Below are 25,319 nucleotides of genomic sequence, written 5' to 3'. Positions count from 1 at the left end.
AGCAAAAATAATAAGACTCATTATAACTCTTTTAAGAACCTTTGTTTTATGCCCTTCTTTTCCCAAGATACAAAGAAGGTGCTTTTGTGGTATAGTGGTTAAGGCAGTTGACTGCTAACCAGGAGATCAGTGGTTCGTACCCACCAGCAGCTCCACAGAAGAAAGGTGAGGCAGTCTGCTTCTATAAAGATTGATAGCCTTGGAAACCCAGTGGGGGTTGCTGTGAGTTGGAATCGACTCAGTGGCAGTGGGTTTGGTTTTGGTTTTTCCCAAGTTCTTGTTTTTCTTCTTGGCAACTATCCAACATTCACTGACATTTAAATTTCTCTTGAATGATAAATTGGTACAAATACTATGTGAGAAAGATTATAAAAGGGTAAACATAGCATGATCCCATTTGGGAAAATAGATATTTACTGAAGATAAATATGTAAAACACATTCCCCCCCCCACACCCCGTACTATTTAACCATCTCCAAAGTTTTCTATCATAATGTTAATGGTAGTGACCTTTCAGTAGTGAGATGTGGGATCCATTTTGCTTTCTTGGGCATAATTTTGTGGAGTCCCTGGGTGGTGCAAATGATTTGCTCTCAGCTACTAATTGAAAAGTTAGCAGTTCAAACCACCCAGTGGCACCACAGAATAAAGACCTGCTGATCTACTTTTATAAGATTCTAACACTTAAAACCAAAGCCATTGCCACTGAGTCAATTCTGACTCATAGCAACCCCATAGAACAATAGAACTGCCCCATTGGGTTTCCAAGGCTGTATGCAATGCTTACAGAGGCAGACGTCTTTTGGTTAGGTTAACCACTGTGCCACCAGGAGTCCTTTACGTAAGATTGCAACACTTAAAACTGAAATGGAGTGCAGTTCTACTCTGAAACACATGGGGTTGCCATGAATCAGAATCAACTTGCCAGCAATGAGTTGTATGGACTCTAACTTTATTTACAGTGTTGTTGTTGTTATGTGCTGTCAATTCGGCTCCAACTCATAGCAACCCTTCCTTGGGTTTCTGAGGTGGTATCACTATGGAAATAAATTGCCCAGCCTTCCTTCCGAGGAGTGGCTGGTGGGTTTGAACTGCCAGCCTTCTGGTTAGCAGTCAGATGCCTTAGGCACTATGCTACCAGAGCTCCTAGTAAGCTGTACCATAGTCAGAATAACTACAACAACAACAACAAAAATCCATTTTCATTCTGGAATGAAAAGCAGAACATTTTATAACACATTTTATGTGCAGGGCACTGGAAATGCAAAGAGCATAAATGCAGCTTATGAAATGAAACACAACTTACAGTTTTTTTCTGTTTTGTTTCAGGAAGGAGTTGAGGTGCGAGTGGCAAGAATATTCAACACCTTTGGGCCACGCATGCATATGAATGACGGGCGGGTTGTCAGCAACTTCATCCTGCAAGCGCTTCAGGGGGAGCCACTCACGGTGCGTACCTGAATCAGTAGGCATGTTGAGTCTTCTTAGGTTCATTTTGCAGCCCAAATTTGGACTCAGCCTAAAAATGAGAAAATCTTAATTCAGGAAATATAGCGTTTCTGAAGTTACTATTTTGTGCATGTGTGTTTATGTGTGTGCCACTAGCCCTGATTAAGCTCCTTAGTGAAGGGGAGGGAAGGTGGGTTGGATAGAATCAAGAGGAGGTGTATCTGTATCTTCCAGATGAGATAACTTGAGTCACCTTGCCTCTACTGAGCCCAACGATATCCTAGGACAGCTAGCTGCAGACTTTGTCCACGTTGCTGGTTCCTCAAGGCCTATCTTCAGGAGCCTGCCTGCAAAGAACTTTCCCAACTCTGTCTTGGCATGCTAGCTATAGCCGGAGTATATCTTTACTCAGTGTCTCTCAGATTGCCGAGAAGAACCACAACGTCAGAAGGAAATGGAGATGAATTTGGGTCAGGTCTTGGCAATGTTGATAAGCACTCCTTCCTTTGCCAGTTTTTCTCAACCTTGGAGAAACTTCCAGAGCCCAATGTAGAGATTCTGATGCGGGTGGTCTAGGGCTAGTGGTTCTAATGTGCAGGGACGACTGAGAACACATGCTATAACCTGTGCTGATTCTGATCACCTGCCTTCAGACCTTGCAGCCCCTGAGAGGCCCTCACTGTCTTTAAGGCTACAAATAAGTTATTCATTCTATACACACGCTCATCTCCCCCTTTGGCTGTGGGACAAAGCAGAGCTCTCTTCCCTTCTTAGGGATGATGAGTACCCTTGGTGTGCTTAAAGGCTGGGGTTACTGATAATTGTGACTGGTTTTCTTCAGTTTTCCTGAATCCTCATTCTTTTCCTCCTTTCTATCTCTGCTTCTGTTTCCTTTTGGCTTTCCTATTCTGCTTCCTACTTATCTGCCTCAGCTTTTTTGTTCTTTGAATCTGTTGCCTCTAAAGTCTTATGAAGGTCACTGTGGTGGTTATCCAGACTTGAAAAGCATCTGTTACTTTTGAGGCTGTCTGCGTAATGGTTTGCTTATCAACTGAGCAAATTCTAGAGGGGAAAAAGGTTACATCTATTTATCTCTGTTTATCTACCTGTCTGTATCTCTCTCTATTTGGAGTCCCTGAGTAGTACACATGGCAAGCTGTTGAGCAGAAGGTTAGCAAGTTGAGAACACCAGAGGCACCTCAGAAGAAAACTCTGGAGCTCTGCTTCTGAAAAATCAGCCATTGAAAACCCTATGGGAAAGGACTTCCGGTAAGATGCAGGAATAGACAGACAAGTGACATAGACCCTCTTCAACGAAGAAAAGAAAAATCAATTGACAGAGATATAGAAGATAATCCTGGAGCCCTAAACTTTGAAAGGAACTATACAGAAGTGGATTAGGGACCAACTAGTGGAAAAATCTGAATGAAAACAGTGAGTACAGAGATGGTCGGAGCTGCAGATTGTCAGCTACTCTGACAAGACCAACAGCCTGAATATTTCTAAGTGGGGTTGGGACCTGAGAATTGACCTAAAGATCAGGCCTGGTCACCAAAGGCTGCAGAGACAACTGCTCTGGTGGCCTGTGACTAAGGAGGGAGACAACCTGAGTTGTGGACTTCCTACTGTCTGGAAGGCATAGCCATTTTGATTGTTTACACGTGGCAGCCATTTTAGATATTTAAAGTGACTGAGGGCACAGCCATTTTGAATGTTTACAGGTGGTGGCCATTTTGGATTTTAAAGTGACAGCATTCTCATTTGGATTCCAGGTTCCTAAGAACAGACTGTGTTTGCCAGGGTAGGCAAGGACATAGGAGAGGCTGACAACAGGAAAGGAGACAGGTGGTGAGTGTATAAGTGCTGTCAACTATTGAGTAGAGGAGCACAGCACAGTACCCTGCCTGTATAGATAACATAACAAAGAAAACAAAAATTGTGGGCAAGTCACTCCAACATATAATCACCAATTAAATATAAACACAAAAACGTCACGATGCCGCAGAGACAACAAAGCATCACAGTCCACACAAAGAAGTAAGATAAAGCAGGAGAAACAAGGGACCAGGATACAGATCCAAAACATATCCCTGAGGAAGACGCAGCATTGGAACTCCCTGATAAGGAATTCAAAAGAATTATATTTAGGTGTCTTCAACAAATTGAGAGAGGGATCAAGGAAAACACAGAGAAAACCCTAGAACAATTTCGACAGACAATACAAAAACAAAATGACAAAATAAATGAAAAATTAGAAATGATTCTAAATCTACAGACAGAAATCCAGAAGATAATACTAAATTGTCAGAAATAGATAACACATTGAAAGGGCAAAGGAGTAGAATTGATGCAATGGAAGACAGAATTAATGAGATTGAAGACAAATACCTGAAGACTTCTTTGGAAAGGGATCAATCAGAAAAAAGATCCAAACAAAATGAAGAAAGCCTAAGGTTCATGTGGGATACCATCAAAAGGAGTAACCTACATGTCATTGGAACTCCAGAACAGGAAGAGAAAAATAAAACCACTGAGAAAATTGTCCAATATTTGTTGGAGGAGAACTTCCCTGATAATGATGAAAGATGAGAATATATCCATTCAGGGAGTCCAATGAACCCCAAACAGGATAGACCCCAAAAGAAAAACACCAAGACATATTATCATCAAACTCACCAAAACCAAAGACAAAGAATCATGAGAGCAGCATGGGAAAAACGAAAAGTTACCTACAAGGGGCAACCAATAAGACTAAGCTCAGATTTCTCAACAGAAACCATGCAGGCGAGAAGACAGTAGGATGGTATATATAAAATCCTGAAGGAGAAAAATTTCCAACCAAGAATTATGTAGCCAGCAAAATTGTCCCTCAAATATGATGGTGAATTTAGGACATTTCCAGATACGCAGAAATTAAGGGAATTTGTTCAAACCAGACCAACCTTATAAGAGATGCTAAAGGAAGCTCTTTGGACAGAGAAGCAACAACAACCAACAGCAACTATCATTAACACACATGATGATATAACCCAGAAACCAACCCAGCTATGGAAGTATCCAAAGTAAATAAGCCTACAAGATTGTAAACAGGGACCCAGAGATACCAACCGACAAATGAGGACAACTACAAACCAAAAAAAGGAGAAAAAGTCTGTGTTGTTACAGAAGTTCTAGCTGGTAGGGAAGTCAAGACAACTACAAGATAGAACGGACTATTCTACACTTGGGAAGAAAACTGTAAATCACAGGATAACTTCAAAGAAAAATGATAAACCTTCACATCAAAATAAAAAAGAGGACCAGCATAAATATTCAGCAAATACTAAAACAATAGCAATGAAGGAAGTGATAACATAATTCACAAACAAAACGAGCTCAGCATAGAAAATTATATGGAACAAAGAAATCGACACAATGAAAAAGCACATGACAAAAATGAGCAACAAATTCATATTTGCTGATAATTACATATCTGGCAAGGGACTTATCTCTAAGATTGATGGAAAACTCCAGCGCCTCAATACCAAAAGAATTAACAATCCAATTGAAAAATGGGCAGAAGACATGAATAGACACTTCACCAAGGAGGATATTCAGGTGGTCAGCTAATACATGAAAAGATTCTCACAATCATTGGCCATCAGAGGCATGTAAATCAAAACAATAATGAGATATACTATCTCACCCAGCACTGATGGCAAGGTTCAATGAGACAGAAAATAACAAATGCTGGTGGGGATGTGGAGAGATTAGGACTCTCATACATTGCTTGTATGTGAAGTGATACAACCAGTGTGGAAAGCAATATGGCAATTCCTTAGAAAGTTGGAATTGGAGATACCATTTGACCCAGCAATCCCATTACTATCCTAGTATATATCCTAGAGAGGTGAGAGTCAGGATAGGAACAGATACATGCATGCTCATGTTCATCACAGCACTATTTACAATAGCAAAAAGATGGAAACAACCTATGTGCCCACCAGCGGAAGAGTGGATGACCAAACTATGGTACATACACATACTGGAATGCTTTGCAACACTAAAGAATAATGTAGAGTCTGCAAAATACCGCATAATAAGGATCAACTTCGAGGACATTATGGTGAGTGAAATAAGTCAATCACAGAAGGACAAATATAGTATCAGTTCATTGTTGTGGAGGATCAAGGAAAGGTTTATATATGGAGGGAAACTTTCTTTGTTGGGTGCCAGGGTGGGGAGGGAACACTGCAAAAAAAAAAAAAATGCATTGACCCATGTCACTTTAGTTTTGTGTATTTCACTGTACATAAATTATATTTCAATAAAATGCATTTTTTAAAAAAAAGATACAGGCACAATAAATATATGATCCAAGCAAAAAAAAAAAAAAAAAACCTATGTAACACAGTTCTGTTCTGACACATGGGTCGCTATAAGTCTAAATCAATTCAATGGCAACTGCTTTGTTTTTTAAAAATCTATCATCTATCTATTTATTATTTACCTATTTATCTAGATAGGAGCTCTGACAGGGTAGTGCCTAAGGCACTTGACTGTTAACCAGAAGCCTGGCGGTTCAAGCCCACTAGCCACTCCTCGGAAGGAAGATTGGGCAATCTACTTCCGTAGTGATACCGCCTTGGAAACCCAAGGAGGGGGTCACTATGAGTCGGGGCCGACTCAATGGCACATAACAACAACAACAACATCATTTATCTAGATAAAGATGGTTTAGTATATACCAAGCACTGGTCTTTGTATTTTACTGGTGGTGTAGTACCTAAGCCACTTGACTGCTAACCAGAAGGCTGGTGGTTTAATCCCACCACCACTCCTTGGAAAGAAGGTTGGGCAATCTACTTCCGCAGAAATACCGCCTTGGAAACCCAAGGAGGGGTCACTGTAAGTCACAGTCGACTCAATGGCAGTGAGTTTGATTTATGGTTTGGTTTTAATCATCTGACAGATCTCAGGGAGCTCTGGTGGCATACTGCTTGGGCACTTGACTGTTAACCACAAGGCTGGCGGTTCAAACCCAGCAGCCACTCCTCGGAAGGAAGATAGGGCAATCTACTTCCATAGTGATACTGCCTCGTAACCCAAGGAGGGGTCACTATGAGTCGGGTCCGACTCGACGGCACATAACAACAACAACAGATCTCAGGGATATAGGTAATATTACCCTCATTTTACAGATGAAGATACTGGTTAAATTTAGCACAGAGGTTAAATAAATTTCCCAAGGAAACATGGCCAAAAAGTTGTTTGCTTATTTTTGAACACTGGCAGCCTGGCCCCACTGTCCACAGTCTTAAGCTTTTAATGACCCGTGGGACATAAAATGCCCACCAATATTTTCAGCCTCCCAGTTTTCTTGGGAAGCTGCTATCCCAGTTGTAATATGTGCTACCACCTGACGAGGACCTGTATATCTGCATGAATTTGAAGCAACAGGCCTCACTCTACCAATCCTTCCACTAGAGTCCACTTAGGACATATGTGTCCCACATAATTGTATCAAAATCATATTTTTCCACTTGATTTCAACATGCCTTCCATTACTGAAAACACATGGTATCAACAAAATTTCAAAACAGAATATCATTCAGTCTTGAAAGGTTAACCACTGTTCTCAGTGTGTTTATTGGTTTTTGTATGTGTTGGCCACTCTGCTACCAATTAAAACAAAAAGCTTACTATGTTACAAAATGGTGGGGCTCCCCCAGGGCAAGACACATTTTATAGGAGGAATGTGAATTCAAATCCCAGCTCTAGGTTTCCTATACCCCAACAGGCTGTTCTTGTCCTTCACCTCCCAGTAAGTAGTAACTCCATTTTTCAGTGCCTTAGGACAAATGCTTTGTTACCAAATTTGGCTCCTCTCTTACACATACCACATATCTGATTCACCTGCAGATTTAGGCTTTGCTTTCTAAATAGCTCCAGAATCTGGCCCCTTCTTACCACTGCTGCTTTGGTCTCAACTTCTCTTGTTTATTAGCCTAGTCTTCTGTGAAATTAGAGGGAGCAGTCCACAAGACTTCCCTCACTTCTGACACTAGTTGGAAGTTGGGAGTTCCCAAGGCCATCCTCACTTTCAATAAGGAATTACTTTGTAGAAGGACCTACAGAACTCGCTAAAAGAACTCACTAAAAGTGTTAACACTCATGGTTGTGGTTTATTATAACACATGTTGTTGTTGTTAGGTGCTGTCGAGTTGTCTCTGACTCATAGCGAACTCATGTACAGCAGAACAAAACACTGCCCGGTCCTGTGCCAGCTCCATGACCCTTGCTATACCTGAGCCCAGTGTTGCAGCCACTGTGTCAGTCCATCTCATCGAGGGCCTTCCCCTTTTCATTGTCCCTCCACTTTGCCAAGCATATGTATTGGACAGTGTTTCAGGGCTACTCATAAAAATTTCTAGTAATATATTGGACAGTGTTTCACTACTATTCATAAGGTTTTCACTGGCCAGTTCTTTGAGAAATGAATGTCCTCTTCCTTCTTCCGAGTCTGTGAGTCTGGAAGCTCCACTGAAACCAGTCCACCATGTGCAGCGCTGCTGGCATACCCTCCAGCCTCACAGCAACACGCAAGCCACCACAGTATGACAAACCGAAAGACAAGTTTGTCTCCTTTAGATGTTCCAGCCACTCTGCTCACTTCCTTGGCTTCCCTTTACCCATTCCGGCTGGCCACCAGCCCTGTCTGCTGCTGCTCCATGTCGCCTGGGGACTGTTCCCCACCCTCCTTACCTGTTCTGGTCGCCCACCATAACACGTGGCTATGGATTAAAATTACCCAAGGGAAGCGGCAGAAGGCTGGCAGTTCAAACCCACCAGCGACTCCTCAGAAGGAAGGTTAGGCAATCCTACTTCCGTAGTGATACTGCCTCGGAAACCCAAGGAGGGGTCGCTATGAGTCAGGGCGGACTTGACGGCACATGACAACAACAACAAGGGAAGCGGCACATGGGGCAGGGCCCATGAGGGGCCCCATGAGCTTCCAGTGATCCTCTGCCCATAGAGTCACAAGCCAATTAACCCCTCCTGACAATGATGTGTGTGACAGCATAGATGTGTGATCACATAGATGTGATTGACCACTTGCATGACTGACTTTAGTCTCCATCTTCTATGGAGGTAAGAGTGGATACTGTGTGGTCCAAAACCCCAAACATAAATCATCATGTTATTAGATGATGTGGCAAAGTCTTTAAGTCTTGTAGATCACCTCTCGAAACACAAGGGTAAAGGCCAGACCTGTCTTTGGGTAAGAGGTTAATTCTTCACTGCATACCACAGGGGTCTTATACTCTCTACTAAGCATATTTTCAGCTCTGCACCCAGAATGATTCTTTTAAACAGAAATTAAAAACTTGAATATCATTTTTTTGTCTTATTCAGGATATAATCCAATTCTCACTGTTCTGTCCATAAACTCCCACCCCGCCTACTGCCACCCTCTACCCAAGCCCACCTGCCCCTGCCTTCTCCTCAGACCCATCCCATACAGCACCATGCCGTGCTTCCTGATGCTCTCAAGGCTTATAGTTGTAGTTAGTTGCCATCAAGTTGGCCCTGACTCTTGATTACACTGCACACATGGTATCAGAATGTTGTGATCCATAGAGTTTTTATTGACTGATTTTTTGGAAGTAGATCAGCAAGCCTTCTTAGTCTGGACGTATCACTGAAACCTCTTCAGCATCATAGCAACACCCAAGCCTCCACTGACAGACAGGTAGCAGCTGTATACGAGATTCATTGGCCAGGAATCGAACTTGGGTCTCCCACATGGAAGGCGAGAATTCCACCACTGGAGCACCAGCACCCTCTCTCTCTCTCAATGCTTAGTTCTTCACTTTTCTCAGTTTCCTGCTCAGTCATCATCTCATTAGTCTTTCTTGACCATTCTATATCTAATAGCACCCACCCATCACTCTTACCGCTCCTAACCCTGCTTTTTATTTTCATTGTACTTATCACTAACTGAAGTATCAATTTTTAATCCCCTAATCTCTGCTAGAGTGTAAACATTTTGACATCAGTGATTTGTTGTATTCGTTGCTGAATGGTGATTGAATTAATAATTGCATTTATGAGTGGCTGCTTTTCTTTATGATGAGTACAAATGACTCAGTGAATTTTGTTCAGAAAGCTTACTATTAGTTCAAAAAAACCAAACCAAACCAAACTCACTGCCATCAAGTTGATTATGGCTCATAGAAACCCCTTGGGTTTCCGAGGCAGTGTATCTACAGAAGTAGATTGCCTGGTCTTCCTTCTGAGGAGGGGCTGATGGGTTTGAACTGCCTGCCTTCTGGTTAGCAGTCAAATGCCTTAGGCACTGTGCCACCAGAGCTCCCTACTGTTACTTACGAAGTGTTATGTACTATCATTCCATGTTTCCCTTTTGCTGGCTTTTTGGGGTCCTGAGGTTCTGAAGGGAGCTCTGGTAGCATAGTGCCTAAGGCACTTGACTTCTAACCAGAAGTCTGGCAGTTCAAACCCACCAGCCACTCCTCGGAAGGAAGATGGGCAAAATCTACTTCCGTAGTGATACTCCCTCGGAAACCCAAGGAGGGGTCGCTATGAGTCGGGTCCGACTTGACGGCACATAACAACAACAAGGTTCTGGAGAACTGAGATCCCCCCCAATCTAGTTGCTTTGTTGAGATTTTCTCATCCTCAGTGATATCCCTGCTGCTTTTTTTAGCTGCTGTACTCAGTAACACTTCCTTACATCATGAGATCAGAGCTGCTTTGTTTGTAAACTGTTAAAAGCTTCTAAGAACTTCTTGATTTATTACAGCCTTGGCAATAGCCAGGGCCCTAGTGGTAGGTAGGAGAGCAAGTCCCCTGGCCTGCCACAAGAATAAATGTATTATTGGCAGAGAGTCATAATTAATGTGTTGTCTTCATGCCAGGCAAGCTTCTGTGCCAGTGATAGAAGTAAAAAGATCACTGGTGCCATCTATGAGTGCAATAATTCCAAAACATGCTGTAGTTTAGTCTTTTCTAGACACCTCTGGTGGAAGGAGGGACAAGTCCCTAGGGAAGCCTTTAGAATGTGTTTTCTTCTCCTTTTATCTCACAGAATATTTTCCCATCAATAATTTGATGAAATTGCTAACCTTTTTATCCATTTCTGAGAATAGAATGACTATTTCTTTCTTTTGTAAGCTTTTCCCAGATGATTGTCTAGAGGAGTCTTGTGGGAAGGATCATACTTCATGACTCTCCCAACCCTGCCCACCTTGGAGATTACTTTGTTTTTTTAAGAAGAGAAATAAAGAGATGTCTGTCTTTTTTCTTTTTTTTTTTTTCCTTTTCTCCTGTTTTTCTAACATATAATTTATAACACTAACGATCTCTTTTGTGGTCACTGGAAACGGCTCAGTATGTGGGCTTTCCTTTTCCAAACTGGGTTAAGGTTCTCTTACGTTCCAGCTGCTTTTTCAGAAGCCCTTTGTTGTCTTAGCCCCTAGCAAAGCTAATTCTTTTGGCACATCTTAGCCTCTTGAGTCCCTGCCATATCAGATACCTGTTAGCAAACTTGCAGTATATTCCTTGACTCAGTAAGTCATACACTGAAGTTTTATTTTATTTAAGTTGAATGAAATAGCAGCTCAGAAAATATTTTGTTCCCTTTTAGTAGATTTAAAAAATAAATGAGTATGGTTCAGATGAAGCTTATTTATTGGGTTAAAATATACACACGTGCACACACATTCACAGTAGGGTTTAATTCTGTTTGCCATATTATTGTAATTTATTCCAGTTGATAAATGAGAAAACAACTGCATTGAGATGAAGCTGTCCAGGGCCAGCCAGGATGTAGCAGACCTGGGGTTTGAATCCAGGTCTCTCTCTTTTTGAAAACCTTGCTGTTTTTTCCCAAAGAGAGATTTTGAAGAAACCATTCTTTTAAGGCCAATTCAAAGTTGGTATGATAACCATTCTTAATACTGTTGTATCTTCAAAAACCAAACCAAACCCACTGCCGGTGAGTCTCTTCTGACTCTTATCAACCCTGTAAGACAGAGTAGAACCTCTCCACAGGGTTTCCAAGGTTGTAAATCTTTACAGAAGCAAACTGCCTCATCTTTCTCTTGTGGAGTAGCTGGTGGTTTCCAAGTGCAGACCTTTCAGTTAGCAGCTGATGGCTTGAACCACCACACTACCGGGGCTCCTTTTTAGTGGTATATATAGGCTAAGGCACTTGACTGCTAACCAGAAGGCTGGTGGTTCAAACCCACCAGCCACTTCTCAGAGGGAAGACTGGGCAGGCAGTCTACTTCCATAGTGATACCGCCTCGGAAACCCAAGGAGGGTAGCTATGAGTCGGATCTGACTCGATGGCAGTGAGTTTTGTTTTATTTTTGGAAACTATAGAAACTAAAATCCAACATCACTTTCTAAGGATTCCAGGGAGGAAGAGTCCTTGGTACCCAACACCAGGGGGCACCATTCATGTTGCACCTTAACTAAATGCAAACCCTGGAGCATGCCTTCATAGGCTGCATCATAAGCAAAGCCCCTGGCAGTTGTGCACTGGCAGTCCATGGATCTGCATATTCCTGCCACAGCCCTGGGCAAAACGAGTTCCCTTTCCCCATTGTCTCCTCCTGTGATGGGGACTACCCTTTCCCCTAACCGAGTTGCCACAGGGACATCAAGCAGATCTTCAGTAGAAATTTAGCACACGGATGACTGGAGGAGAGGGGCTACCAGAGGGCTTTTATCATTGGACCTTAGGAGAGTAGGTTGGGTTTCCTCACACGTGTGTGGTATCTGTGGCAGTGCTCCCAACTTTCCAAGCCTTGAGGACACCTCCAAGATAGTGCCAGCTAGGTTGGGTGCATCCTGAGGGAAGAGGGCCCTGAAGGAGTCATGTGAGAGAGTTGTGCCTGCATTTCAGTCTCTAAAGACGTCCTGACCTCCTGACTGTGACTGTCCCACCTGAAGGCACTGTGAATGAGGTAGCCATGGGTAGTACACAACAAATGCAGGTTATTTTGGTCTTTAGTAGCCTTTTTGGACTTTGCAGTTTGTAACTCTAAATCTCCCTTTGGAATTAGTGAAATTCAGGCTACTGAGTGTCTACATTACAATTCCCTTTTTCATTTCATTGACCAGTGCTTGCCAGGATTTTTTGACAGCCCCGCTCAGCCAATCCCAGTCAAGGTCCTGGGTTGTTTCCTTCCAGTACTAGGAGATCAGCAGGTTGAAGTGGGACGAAAAGTTGCTGTTGGCTTTTCTCATGTGAACTCGGCTCTGTGAAATGGTGCAATGCTGAGGGGTCCTGCTGAGCTTTAGATTGGACTGAAGACCAGGCCTTCTGCTGACGTTGTCGAATACTGTTAGTACTCTGCATATGCAATAAGTTGTCTGAGCATTCCAGAACATACCAGGAGACCCCTTATTGCCAGTAAGCCTAACTGAATATGGCTGGAAGATGCATATAAAATACACGGAGGTATGTCTGTACACCTTCAGTGTTGACTGAGCAAACTCAAGAATGACAAGTACATATGCACATGAACAGAAGGATAGCAGCACACCACAGGCCTATCCATGAAGCCCACTAGGGAGTTCTGTAGCTTGAATTAAAGAGTCCTGCCTAAATCTGGTACCCGCAGGATTGTGAAATAGGACAACAGCCAGTGCCAGCTTGCAAGCCATAGTTGGCAAGCAGAACTGCAAGCAGTTCTGTAATAATGGATGCAGTGGGGTAGGGAAGAGAATACTGAACTGGGAGTCAAGATTGGTTTTACTCGGTGGGGTGTAAGTCACTCTACTGACCTTTAGTGACCTTATCTCTAAAATAAAATTGTTAAAAAATAAAGAGTTAAATTTAGAGTGTACCACCAGGATGGAGAGTGGATTTCTAGAATGCTAGAACTGGCAATGTGGTATGATTGAAGTCTGTCTTTTATTTGATCAGACCTATTGCTTGCTTTCTGCCTTGCCCAAATGTATCATCAGTTTCAGTGAGGCTGAAGAATTGGATTCAGACAGAACTTTTGAGAAAATGCAGGTCTGTTTCTGAGAGGCCACCTACATCTTTTCTCAATTCTCCTTTCCTGAGATTTGCTGCTGCAGGTTCCTTTCTATGTCTTAAAGACGGAAACCACCATAAATGTGTATTCCCCGCCCCCTTCTCATTGTGTGGCCTTCCCCTTAAGAGTACAATCTAAATAGGTAGCACCAATTTACCTATGCAGTTGGCATATATATGTAATTATGAAAAGAGCAAAAACAGCCTTGTAAGCCTTCAGCTGTTGTGGGAGAAAAAATCATTCAGGATATGGGAGGCATGCTTTCCTTCTTACTCTTCTCACATCCGGTAGGATGATCTCTCGGAAGCTGTGTTGGGAGATAAAGCCTATGGGCCAGGTGCTGTCCATAGCTGACTACTGACTCCTCTTTGCTGGCAAGTGACCAGTGAGAGGAGAGGCCAAAATTGTTAAAATGAGATTTAGAAAGCAGTCTCTCTTCACAGCTACCTTCTTTCTGTCACAAGCAAGAGAGACTTCTAATGTGTCTGTTCACTCTAACTAGGGTTAGCAGTCTCTCAGAGGATCCTGCTGTTTCAGTTTCTTTGTTCTCATTAAGTGGTCTCAACTACAGAATCTACAAGGTGTTTGTTCAGGCACTGTGCTGGGCACCAGTACCGCCAAGATGAGTCAGACACAGGTCTGTCCTCAGAAAGCTCAGGCCAGGGGTGGGGAAAGATGGGCATGAGTGATATAGGGTAGAAGATGAGGAAAGGACTTGAGCACTGAGGCCAGCAGTTCATTTTCTCCTTGGCGAATCAGCTTTACAAGGAGGTGACATTTGAGCTGGTCCTTAAAAGATGAGTAACATTTTGCTAGGAGGAAAAGCAAATGAATGAACTTATAGCAGGCAGAGGAAAAAGCATGAATGAAGAAGACATGGAGGTATGGAAACATAGAGTGGGCACTAAGTAGATTGTGTGGCCACGCCCTACTTCCTGCCACCTCTTTCTTTTAGAGCCAGAATTTCTTGTGGTGGTTTTCAACCTTGGTTGCAGGTTAGAATCACTTGGCAAGCTAGATTTAAAAATAGAGAAAAATGCCTGGACCCCATCTCCAGAGATTGTATGGAATTGTCCAGAGCTGAGCACCCAGCTGGTTCTCATGAGCAGCCAGAGTTGAGAACCCCTGGTTAAGTGTATTGATTACTATTTGTATGTGAGTCTGTCACCCTAACTAGACTCTAGAATCACATTCCCCGGAATCTGATGTAATGCCTGACACTAAGATTCTAATATAAGCCATTCTTTCAGACAGTGTATTTGAGAGAGGACTTCACATGCACATACACATTTACTAGATACTTCTTCCACCTTCTCACTGTTAGGGCATAATTTTGAAGTACAAAGAGTGAGTTGTACATCAAGACCCTTCCAGTCAGCACCAGCTCACCTTTGAATATCAATTTTGAGATCAGTCTTTCTCCCTGGAATTTTAAGAAGCTCTGTTTTCTGGTAAATGGTATGTGTGTTATTTTTTTTTTAGGAGACCTAACTTTTAGTTTCCTTCTAGGTATATGGATCTGGATCTCAGACGAGAGCATTCCAGTACGTGAGGTAAGACACATTTGCTCTGTCTGTATGGTGTTATGCACACCCTGATGGATGTTAACTTAGCCTGAGCAGTGATTTGGAGACAGAAGTCCATAGACTTAACAGCCTAATTTCTGTTTTATCAGTTAATTTATTGTTTTTATGACTAGTAATTTGGTTTGCTTAAAAGTCAGTCATCATCATCAGATGGAAAAGCTCTTGTAGATCGCTGTTTAACCGTGAAAACTTACATTCATATCCATATACTAAAGCCAGGTTAGTTATAGCAGTTCGTGGTCCAGCTTCCAAAGACTCATAGCTTATCTCTTACTGCCACCTAGTGTTTCATAGGTAAATATGCTCAGCTCTGAGGGTGACTTGAGTGATTTTAGAACAAGCAGATTTAAGAGATGACCTTAAGTACCCAGCAAACCTACAAATCCCATATCTGACCTGTTTCAAACATGGCTTTCTGAGGTGGATGAGGTTGCCCTCATTAAGGATATTGGGGTAAGATAGAACGTTCAAAATCGTCATGCTTTGTGTTGCAACTAAATGCAGATTAAAATATATTTGAAGAACTTTTTTAAAGTTTGGTGATTTTTATTGTTTTCTTGGAAATACTTAAAATGCTACTATTGTGTGGATCAATTCATTTGGGAAGTAATTTTAAATGTAGTTTGGGTTCTGAGAAATACAGCATATAAACAGTTGGATATAGCAAAGTACTTTCTAGTATTGCCTGGTTATTATAAATTCTGTGAATGTTTTTGGTGCCCTAAATCACTGTAAGATCCGATTCTGTATTTTGGTACCATATGTTTTCACTCTTTAATACAAATACCCTGGAGTTCCCATCAATTGGGAAATGCTGCTCTTGGTGTCTGAGAGACATCCTGGGAACACTGTAAGGATGAGTAGTAGATAAGGGGGTACAGGTCTGGGAAGACCCCCACCACCACCTCCATTTGCCCTGTTCAAGCAAAACAACTTTATATACTTACATCTGATTTGTGAGGGCTCTGGATGGAAGTCCCTTTGAGAAATGAAGCCACTGGTAAGAAAAAAAAAAAAAAAAAAGGAACAAAAATAAGTACTGTTAATTCTTCTTGAAAATATTCTTACACTTCACTTTTAGTGTTTTTTTTTTTTTTAAGGTGTGAGTAAATATATATAATGGTCAGTGCTTTTTCTTCCTACCTCTCATTATCTTGGAAGCTCTGGTGGTATGGAGCCTAAGGCATTCAACTGCTAACCAGAAAGCTGGTGGTTCAAATCTACCAGCCACTCCTCGGAAGATTGGGCAATCTACTTCCATAATGATACCAAACTAAAACCTCACTGTGAGTCAGATCTGATTTGACAGCAGTGAGTTTGGTGGGGTTTTTTGCTGTTGTTGTTGTTGTTGTTTTTATCATTATCATGAAGCAAGGCCAAAAGCCCAGAAGTGTAATATAACTAGCCCACTTCTTTGCTCACATAGGAAAACAGTATTCTAAGAATGATTTAACCAGCATATGGCCCCGATCCTCCTCTGGGATTGTTTTTTTCCTTCAGACCTCACTTATACTTCAAAGCACTTAATGCAGGACCATGTGCTTTGAGAAAGTTGTGATTATCGTGATGTGTTTCTGTACTGGACTATATTAATGGGACATCTGTGTATTGAGTACCATCTTTTCATAATAATATGCTTTCATCCACCCTACTTCACCCACCTGTAATCCATGTACTTTTTGTAGGCAGTCTTGCAGTCTTCATTTACACTGAGATGCCTTGAACTACATTTATCAATGCCCCCCCAAGTTTTTCTAATGTCAACACCACCAACATCCTAATGAAAATTCGTATAATAGTAGGGAAGCTACTTTGAATCAGTTCTTACTCTTACTTCAAAGGCATCAAATACAGTTTTTTGAAAAATAGCTTTAGTTGCTTTTTGGTGCTAGTGATTAAAAGATTTTGAAACTTAAATTATTTTAAAACTTCAGTATCATTGAAGTTGCCGAGCGTTCTCCCAGCTCAGGACACAACGTGCCCACAGTAGCAGGCCTGCTTTAGTGGTACAGTTCACAGGCACAACCACATCACACACACACAAAAACAAACCACAGGAAGAGAGCTCAAGTAGTTGCACAAGAGATACTGTTAATAATCCTCTTAGAAAACCCCGTTTTCATTAATAATGCAAAGTTATGTGTTCTGCCCATGCTGATGATATTCTCATGTGAGTTTCATGTTCATGGAGTTTGAAATAATGAGGCATCAATATTTTACCAAACTCAGGTCCTGGATACTCTCCCAGTATACAGCGTTAGTCAAGAGTTAACTGAGATAATTACTTTACCAAAGTTTTGCTGTTTTTAATAACCCTATTTTTTAGAAACTGAGCATCTTTTACTTCACAGTGAAAATGCACAAATATGTCTGAATTTGTAGTTAGCAACTACAAAATGAATACTTGCCAAAATCCATGCCTGCCTTAATACGGCATTTCCAGGTTTCTGAAGTCTGGGTGATCATATGCATTGACATGTCGGCATGACTCTCTTTGATATTTTCACGGTCAGGTTATGTCCTCATTTGCATAAGAAAGGCATGCTGTGTTTTGTTTTGTTTTTCAAAAGTCACTTTGTCAAAATGACACTTTTCAAGAGCTTCAGGTTAAATGAGTGTAATCTAATACAATTTTGACCTTAAAAGTTGCCAGTTTATTATCTAAAAGATGCCCAACTTGCCCCCACTGTCCTCCCCCAATGGAAATGACTTCATAAGAGTCAGTCATCTTCCAATTTAATGTCAATTCCTTCTAGTTTCAATATTAAAAAATGTTACGAATGCTACGGAATGGCAGCTTTTAATGTCTTTTTATGGATAATACACAGACACATGCCATAAGAGAATGTATTGGGACTTAATGATCACTGCCATAGTGATGAAGTGACTTTTTGCCAGTTTCTAGAAAAGAAAAACCATCAAGGGCCAGCAGTTACATGCATTTGTGCTTGATGTGTGAGAAGAGAACACTGTGAGCATGTTCATATAAAGGACTCATTTGTTCCCAATGACAAGACAGAGAGTTTGTTTACTAAATACCCCTCCAAAAGTTTTTTGGTTTTTTAATTAGAAGGAAACCAAAATCATCACAGGTTGTCTTTTGAAAGTTTATTATAACCCATAATAACCTGCTCCTCTCTGGTAATGATGGTTGGAGGAGGAGGGAGACATTTTCAGCTTTATTTCATTTGGATCACCAGGAGAGACATTTTGAAGTTTTTGAAGAAACAGAGCTGATTAAAATAGACAATAGAGAAAATGTTTGCGTGTAGCAGTGAGGTGTCATTTTTACGAAGTAACTTTTTTTTAACAGAGCCACACTTTAAAGCTTCTGAAAATAAGAACCAAACCTTGGTAAGCGAAAATTTGCTTACTTATCTTCACCCTCATGGCCCAGTCAATCACAATCCATTTGAAACATCCAGATATCCCCAACGGTTTCATATGAGGTGATTTAGGGGGTGGGGTGTGAATTAAAGGCTAGGGAAGTAGGGAGTAATGTTCCAGTTTATTTTAACAATCAGTGTTGTTTGGCTTTATTTGTGGTTTGTCAGTTTGGGGCTTATGTACTGAAGTTCTTTCATCTCAATGGATCTTATTATTTTTGATCTTCTGATTTCATGTGGGCCAGGTCCTTGGCTTCATATTAAACATGGACCTCAATGAGAAACTTGTATAAACTCCATCTTTTTGTGTGTATGCATATTTTAATTTGTTTTTCTATCTTAACAGTTGTCATAGTTCAGAAATACACAAAAGTTGAGAAATCAGCCCCTCTCACTCACCTTCAATCTTGTTTCATCTGCACCCTCACCCACAGAAAGCAAACCCTAGGCATCATATCATCTCATCCATAAATACTTTAGCATTATAAACACCATCTGAACTTGTAGGATTTTATATTGACATTCAGTTTTCAGTTGGGGTTTTCCTTTTTGTTTTATTCTGGGAGAGTGGATAACTTACTCACGGCTTGCATCTGGTGCAGAGCACAAACGTGTGTTAAGCCGACAGCACTTGAGCTGGCTTTTCCTTCTTTTCCAGCGATCTCGTGAATGGGCTTGTGGCTCTGATGAACAGCAATGTCAGCAGCCCTGTCAACCTGGTGAGTACTTTATTTCCTCTCGCACTCTCTCCAGAACAGGTGAGCATTTGATCCCTTTATGAAACCCTGAGGAGCACCAGGCTTTTCTTGATTGGCCATCAGCACTATTTGCACGTGTATATTTGTTGTTTGCTCAATACTAGAGAGGAAAAAGGAGTATGCCAAAAAAAAAAAAAAGTCTCCAAGACATTAATGAGAAACATCATAAACACTAAGCTGACTCCCTCCATCTGAAGGGCCCATAAACTCATAAAGCCCTTTTTGGTAGTAAGTGCACCGTTTTTTACATGCAATGCTTTCATCTTACGTTATTTAATGGGCAAGTAAGCTTTATAAGACTTGATTAAATGAGTTTTTAGAAAATAGATGTGGTTAAGAAAGAAAGTTTTCGAGTTAATGGTTGCATCTGTAATTCAGCTATACAAAGTACCTTCTTTTCTCATCATTGCCTTTTGCAGCCACAGAACCTCCATGTTGGGAAATGATCTTAAAGTTGTTTTGCCCCGTCTCTCATTCAGCCTGAACACTTTCAGTGCTAGTGAACTTGCTTCTCCTCAAAACACTTGATTCCATCTTTGATCAATTCTGACTGGCAGAAAGTTCCTCCTTATGTTGAACTCAAGTCTTACACTATGCACTTCTTCCTCATTGACCTATTTCTCCATCCAGGGCCCATTAGGAACTAGTCTAATACTTCTGTGATGTGATAGCTTTCTAAGGATTTGAAGGGTATTGTCCCAAATTTTCTCTATCGAACTCTTTTAGGCAGGAATCGGGTCATGTTGGGGTTCCATTGCACTGTTGGCCCTGTCTTCTCTCTCTTAAAATATGAGGTGTCCAGGGTTGTATTTTTCACTATACTAGATATTCTGCTTCTGTCATTGGCAAAACACTAGAGCCCATTAGTGCTATAGGGAGTTTGTTTAATACTGCCTCACCTCAAACTAATTGGTGACTAAACCTTGAAGTCTATTTCAAGAGCTTCTCCTCGACCATCTCTACTGCTTCTAATGTTGGAACATTTACAAGTTCATAGATGTGGCCTTGCCTGCTTACTTCTTCCATATCACTTCAACCAGAAACCTTTATTTGTACATTTCTTTGCAACCAGTAGTCTTAAGCACATTTGATGTCATTCATTTGTCATTGCATTGGTGGGAAATTCTTACTTGGTAGGAAGACAAGGCTCCTGTAGCAGTCACTCCCTAATGGGAGCGTGGCCACATGATAGGCTGCATGTATCAGCCCAGTGCTGCTTTGATGGACTATTGGACAAAGCTTATTTTTAAATGCAAATTTAAAAACCAAACAAAACTTGTCTTACAAGTCTCCATTCATTTTGAGCATTTGCCATTTTAAAGGCCTGTGTCATCCTTATTACCCTTGCGTTTTTGCTACATGCCCTTTAAAAGGTGCACATTTACAGTGATCTCCCTGAGCAGCCACACTATTTTATTTAGATACCACATTCCTCCTTTTCTCATTTTGGAGGGCCTTAGCACAGGGACATTTGAGGACTCCCATCTCTTTTACAAACCCATCTTCCCTAAGATGTGAAGCTTCTGTCTGCCAGGAGCTCTAATAAAAATTGGGCCACTTTCCCCAAAAATTCCTATCCCTGCTATACGTTGCTAGTCGGTACTTCCTTTGAATTCATAATTAGCCACAGGTCATCAGGTCTCTTTCTGCCTCTTTTACCTTCATGCTTTAAAACTAAACTAGAAAATTGTCAATAGAGTACTTAGGATATATAATATATAGTATATAATAAAATAAATAAACAAATAACATATGCATACATGTATGATTGCCAAACCAAACTTTATGATGGGTGGGGGAACAAATAAGAGAAATAGAATTGGGAAGGGGAGTGGGCCAGTGACTGCTATAATAATGCAGTAGTAGAAAGAAAAAGGGAAAATGTTTTTCTTTAAAGCTTCCCCCATCCTCTACACAAGTTCCTGTTAATTGCTGTAGAGGGTCTCTGATACATGGTGACCTTACGTGTAACAGAACAAAACATTGCCAAATCTGTTCCATCTTCATGGTCATTGATATGTTTGATATCATTGTTGCAGCCATCACATCAGTCCATCTTGTTGAAGGTTTCCCTAGCCCTTGCTGACCCTCCCCTCTAGCAGTCAGTCAGTCCTTCCTGATGATGTGTCCAAAATAAGTGAGTCAAAGTTTCAGACAGTATCTAATGATCCATAGGATTTTTGTTGGCTCATTTTCAGATTCAGTAATTCAGTAGATTACCAGACCTTTCTTCCTAGTCTGTCCTAGTTTGGAAGCTCCACTGAAACCTGTTGACCATGGGTGACCCTTCTGGTATTTGAAATACTGGTGGCATAGGTTCCAGCATCATAGTAACTAACATGCAAGCCAGTACAGTACAACAAACTGATGAGTGGTGGCCCAACGAAAGTAAGTTCACCTTATAAAATGTATCAAGTATGGTACTCTGGCTTACTCAGAACATTTATTATTAGTGTATTTCATTTCTATTACATGTGCAAGTTTGCATTAATTTAAATTGTCAACATAGTACACCAAGAAGGAAATACCTTTCATAGAGGAGCTAATGTTGTATATCCAAACTTTTATGCAAAGTGCCAATGAAGTTACGGTTGTATCAGGGAAATTGTCCTGATAATTAAACTAGTGAATGTATGTTCTCATTAGATATTAACTTATATTCTTGCAAAAATGATCATTAGTCTGAAGGACAATGGTAAAGATAAGTACGGTTAGCATTTTGCCAGGTTGAGTAAACATCATTTTGAAGAGTTCAGAGCACAGTGAAACTTGAAGCTCCAGTAAAAGTATGCAGGGAAGCCAGACAGTCTGGTGACTTCTTAAGATATCAGCGACAATATCTTCTAACACATCAATGTTGTTTTTGTTGTTGTTGTTTTAATTACACTTATAACCAGAAACCTTTCTTCCTTAGGGGAACCCAGAAGAACACACGATCCTAGAATTTGCTCAGTTAATTAAAAACCTTGTTGGTAAGTAGGATGAATCATTTCATGTGTGAAATCCAGCCTGCGCTTACCCTATCAGTTGATAACACCTTGACTAGAAAATGTGTAATTAATGCAAGCTAATTGAATTGGATAAATGCACAACTTTTTATCAGGAACACTTAATTGTTTTCTGATTCTTTAATTAAGTAAAGGAAAGATAATGACAATGGGGAATTGGTTTTGTTCATGATTATAATTGCAGGTCTGTGTAGAGTGGCAAGAGTAGATTTGTTCCTCATGTTTGAGAAGTGACTGTGTTAGATCATTCATTGTGGGCAAAAATGATTGGATTTCCAAACACTGGCTTGTTTGCTTGGTGTGTGAATGCTGAGCATAGAATTTCAGAGAGTACGAGAGAGTGACCCCACCTTGCTCTGGGAGCAGGTTAGAGACACAGGATCTCGGGCCCTATCCCAGGCCTGCAGAATCAGAATTTGTGTTTTGTCCAGATCCTCCATGTGCAGTGCACGTTAACATTTTGAGAATGTGAATCTGAATCATAAGTAGAACACAGGATAACCATTATGTTTCTTTTAATTGCTGTACAACAAACCTTCCCATACCACAGGGGCTTAAAACAAAATCATTTTTATTTGGTCAAGACTTTGTGATCAGGGCTGGCCACCTTAGCTAGGAGTTTCTTCCACTGGTCTTGCCAGTGGTCTCTAGATGTGGATTCATTCAAGTGACAGGCCATTAGGGGTCTGGCAGGCCAGCAGGCATCTGGGCTCACCTGGGATACTGGACAGCAGGCTACTCTCTCTGGCTGTCTGTGTGTTCTCTCCATCAGGGTAGCTGGACGTCTGGCATGTTGGTTCAGGGCTCAAAAAGAACCATGAGTGGCTGGGTCTTACAAGGTGCAGGCTCAGAACTGGCACAGGGTCGTTATCCACTGCATTCTTTGGGATTAAACAAGTTAAAGGTCAGGTGAGATTCCAGAGGAGGGGACTCCACAAGAGCAGGAACACCAGGAGTTGTGATTATTAGGGGCTGTGGATGTAACTGATGACCACACACCACATCAGCCATTTTCATCTACTTTGGATTTTTATCTAGTGGGTACTTCTGCATTTGTTCACTGACTATATTCTCCTCCCTTTGAGGCAGTGGTGTAGGGCAGGTCCTCTCACTTTACAGGAAGATAAACTCAGGCTTCTAGTGCCAGAATAATATGCCCCACTTACCAAGTTCTCATGGAGCTAGACATAAACCTGAGTCACCTGCACCCAAGTGAGACTTGGCCCTGGTTGTTAAGACATGTTCCCTGGACTTTTAAGGAGAACAGTCCCTAGTGTGGCTAAATGGCTTCATTAGATAGATATACATGTATGTAATCTGTACCCTTAATTCACTCTATAGACTAGACTTTCATTTTGCTGGTAGATGGGGAAAGTTTACATCCCAGATGTTTGTGATGTCTCTCACTGTTTGTTTGTGTTTTGTTTTGTTTTTTAAAAAAAAACAACTCAGGTAGTGGAAGTGAAATTCAGTTTCTTTCTGAAGCCCAGGATGACCCACAGAAAAGGAAACCAGATATCAAGAAAGCAAAGCTTATGCTGGGATGGGAGCCTGTGGTAAGTGAAGCTGAGTTACTGCTGTCTGTGGAAAATGGTCTCCCCACCACTCATATTCTGTGTCCTTTTGGGGAGTCCCTTCTGGAGTGAGCGGGGCTCAGGCATTCAGGGCAGGCAGAGTATTCTCCATGCCATTAAATAGTTTTTTGTGTATTGTTTGTATCTCATTCTCTGTGACTAGGGAAATGGCTTTGGTCCACTGTTGGCTCTGTTTTTAATGAAATCACATGCATGGTTTAACCCCGTGACAGCAATATCAAGGGCAGAGTGCATTCAGATCCTCTATTCCCTGTTGGTCCTGCCTGTCTCTAGACAACTCATGATGTGTCTGGCCACTCAAGGTTAGGTGGAATGATGGGGTGAACAAACTTCCTAAGACCCTAATCTTTCATGCTTTACAATCTTAGTGAATTACCCAGGTGGAACACCATCTTGAATATGAGGGAGACTCAAGGGCCAGGAGAAAAGTGAACCACCTTTCATATCTTCCTATTGGTTCTTAAATCAAATCTGATGCCTTAGCCTACAAGACCACTGAGATGTGTGACTGCTTCTCTCTCTCCACCTCAGCCAGCATTGGTCCCACCCTCCGTCACTGAGCCCCACTGGCCTGCTTCCTGCTCCATCTTGCCCCTTCCATCCTCAAGATGGGTATATTGAGGTCTTCAGAGAGCATGTGTGTCTTCTCTCCTGTCTGCCTCCTCCTGTGCCTAATTTAATATCTCAGAAGGGATTGGTTTAGGACACACCCTACTATGATAGGCCTCATTAACATAACAAAGCCAACTCTGCACCCAAATGGGATTACACCCACAGGTATGTTGTTGTTATGTGCCAAGGAGTCAGAGTTAGGATTCTAACACTTAGTTCTGAGGGACACAATTCAATCTAAATTTCCTTCTGTTGTGAAGCTGCAAGGACAAGCTATTACTTTCTTTCAAGAAAGACTTTCCATTACTGTGACCTTGTCTCTCATTCTCACTTTCTCTTTAAATAGGTCCCACTGGAAGAAGGTTTAAATAAAGCAATTCACTACTTCCGGAAAGAACTTGAGTACCAAGCGAATAATCAATACATCCCCAAACCAAAACCTGCAAGAATAAAAAAAGGACGGACACGCCATAACTGAAAACCTCACTTCCTGGGACAGGAGACTCCCTGTTTTACACTTGATGGGATGTATTTTCGTTTGTTTTCCTTTTTATTTTTTTGGAAGAAAGACTTAAACAGGTGTCATGAAGAACAAACTGGAATATCATTCTGAAGCTTGCTTTAAAGAAATGGATGTGCCTAAAAAAACTCCCCTCAAAAAACTGCAGATTTTGCCTTGCACTTTTTAAATCTCTCTTTTTATGTAAAATAGGGTAGATGCATCTTTGCGTATTTTCAAGTTTTTTATCTTGCTGTGAGAGCATATGTTGTGACTGTCATTGACAGTTTTATTTACTGGTTTCTTTGTGAAGCTGAAAAGGAACATTAAATGGAATGAAAAAATGCCAATTTTATTTATAAAAGTGGGTACT

General features: G+C 41.2%; 1 protein-coding gene across 1 annotated transcript in view; it reads left to right on the top strand.

Moving 5' to 3' along the window:
• The window catches only part of UXS1 (UDP-glucuronate decarboxylase 1), a 155,574-nt gene extending 130,649 nt beyond the window's left edge, over nucleotides 1–24,925 (top strand). Inside the window, exons 10-15 of the mRNA XM_007959502.1 lie at nucleotides 1,330–1,449; nucleotides 15,012–15,055; nucleotides 19,133–19,193; nucleotides 22,147–22,204; nucleotides 23,693–23,796; nucleotides 24,794–24,925. Of these exons, the coding sequence (XP_007957693.1) occupies nucleotides 1,330–1,449; nucleotides 15,012–15,055; nucleotides 19,133–19,193; nucleotides 22,147–22,204; nucleotides 23,693–23,796; nucleotides 24,794–24,925 (519 nt within the window). The remainder of the gene's footprint in view (nucleotides 1–1,329; nucleotides 1,450–15,011; nucleotides 15,056–19,132; nucleotides 19,194–22,146; nucleotides 22,205–23,692; nucleotides 23,797–24,793) is intronic.
• The last annotated feature ends 394 nt before the right edge of the window (nucleotides 24,926–25,319 follow it).

This window comes from Orycteropus afer, unplaced genomic scaffold (genome assembly GCF_000298275.1).
Source record: "Orycteropus afer afer isolate SDZICR_OR568_19922 unplaced genomic scaffold, OryAfe1.0 scaffold00017, whole genome shotgun sequence".
Classification (NCBI taxonomy): domain Eukaryota; kingdom Metazoa; phylum Chordata; class Mammalia; order Tubulidentata; family Orycteropodidae; genus Orycteropus; species Orycteropus afer.
Note: the sequence above shows the minus strand (reverse complement) of the source record. Positions and strands in the feature narration are given on the sequence as shown.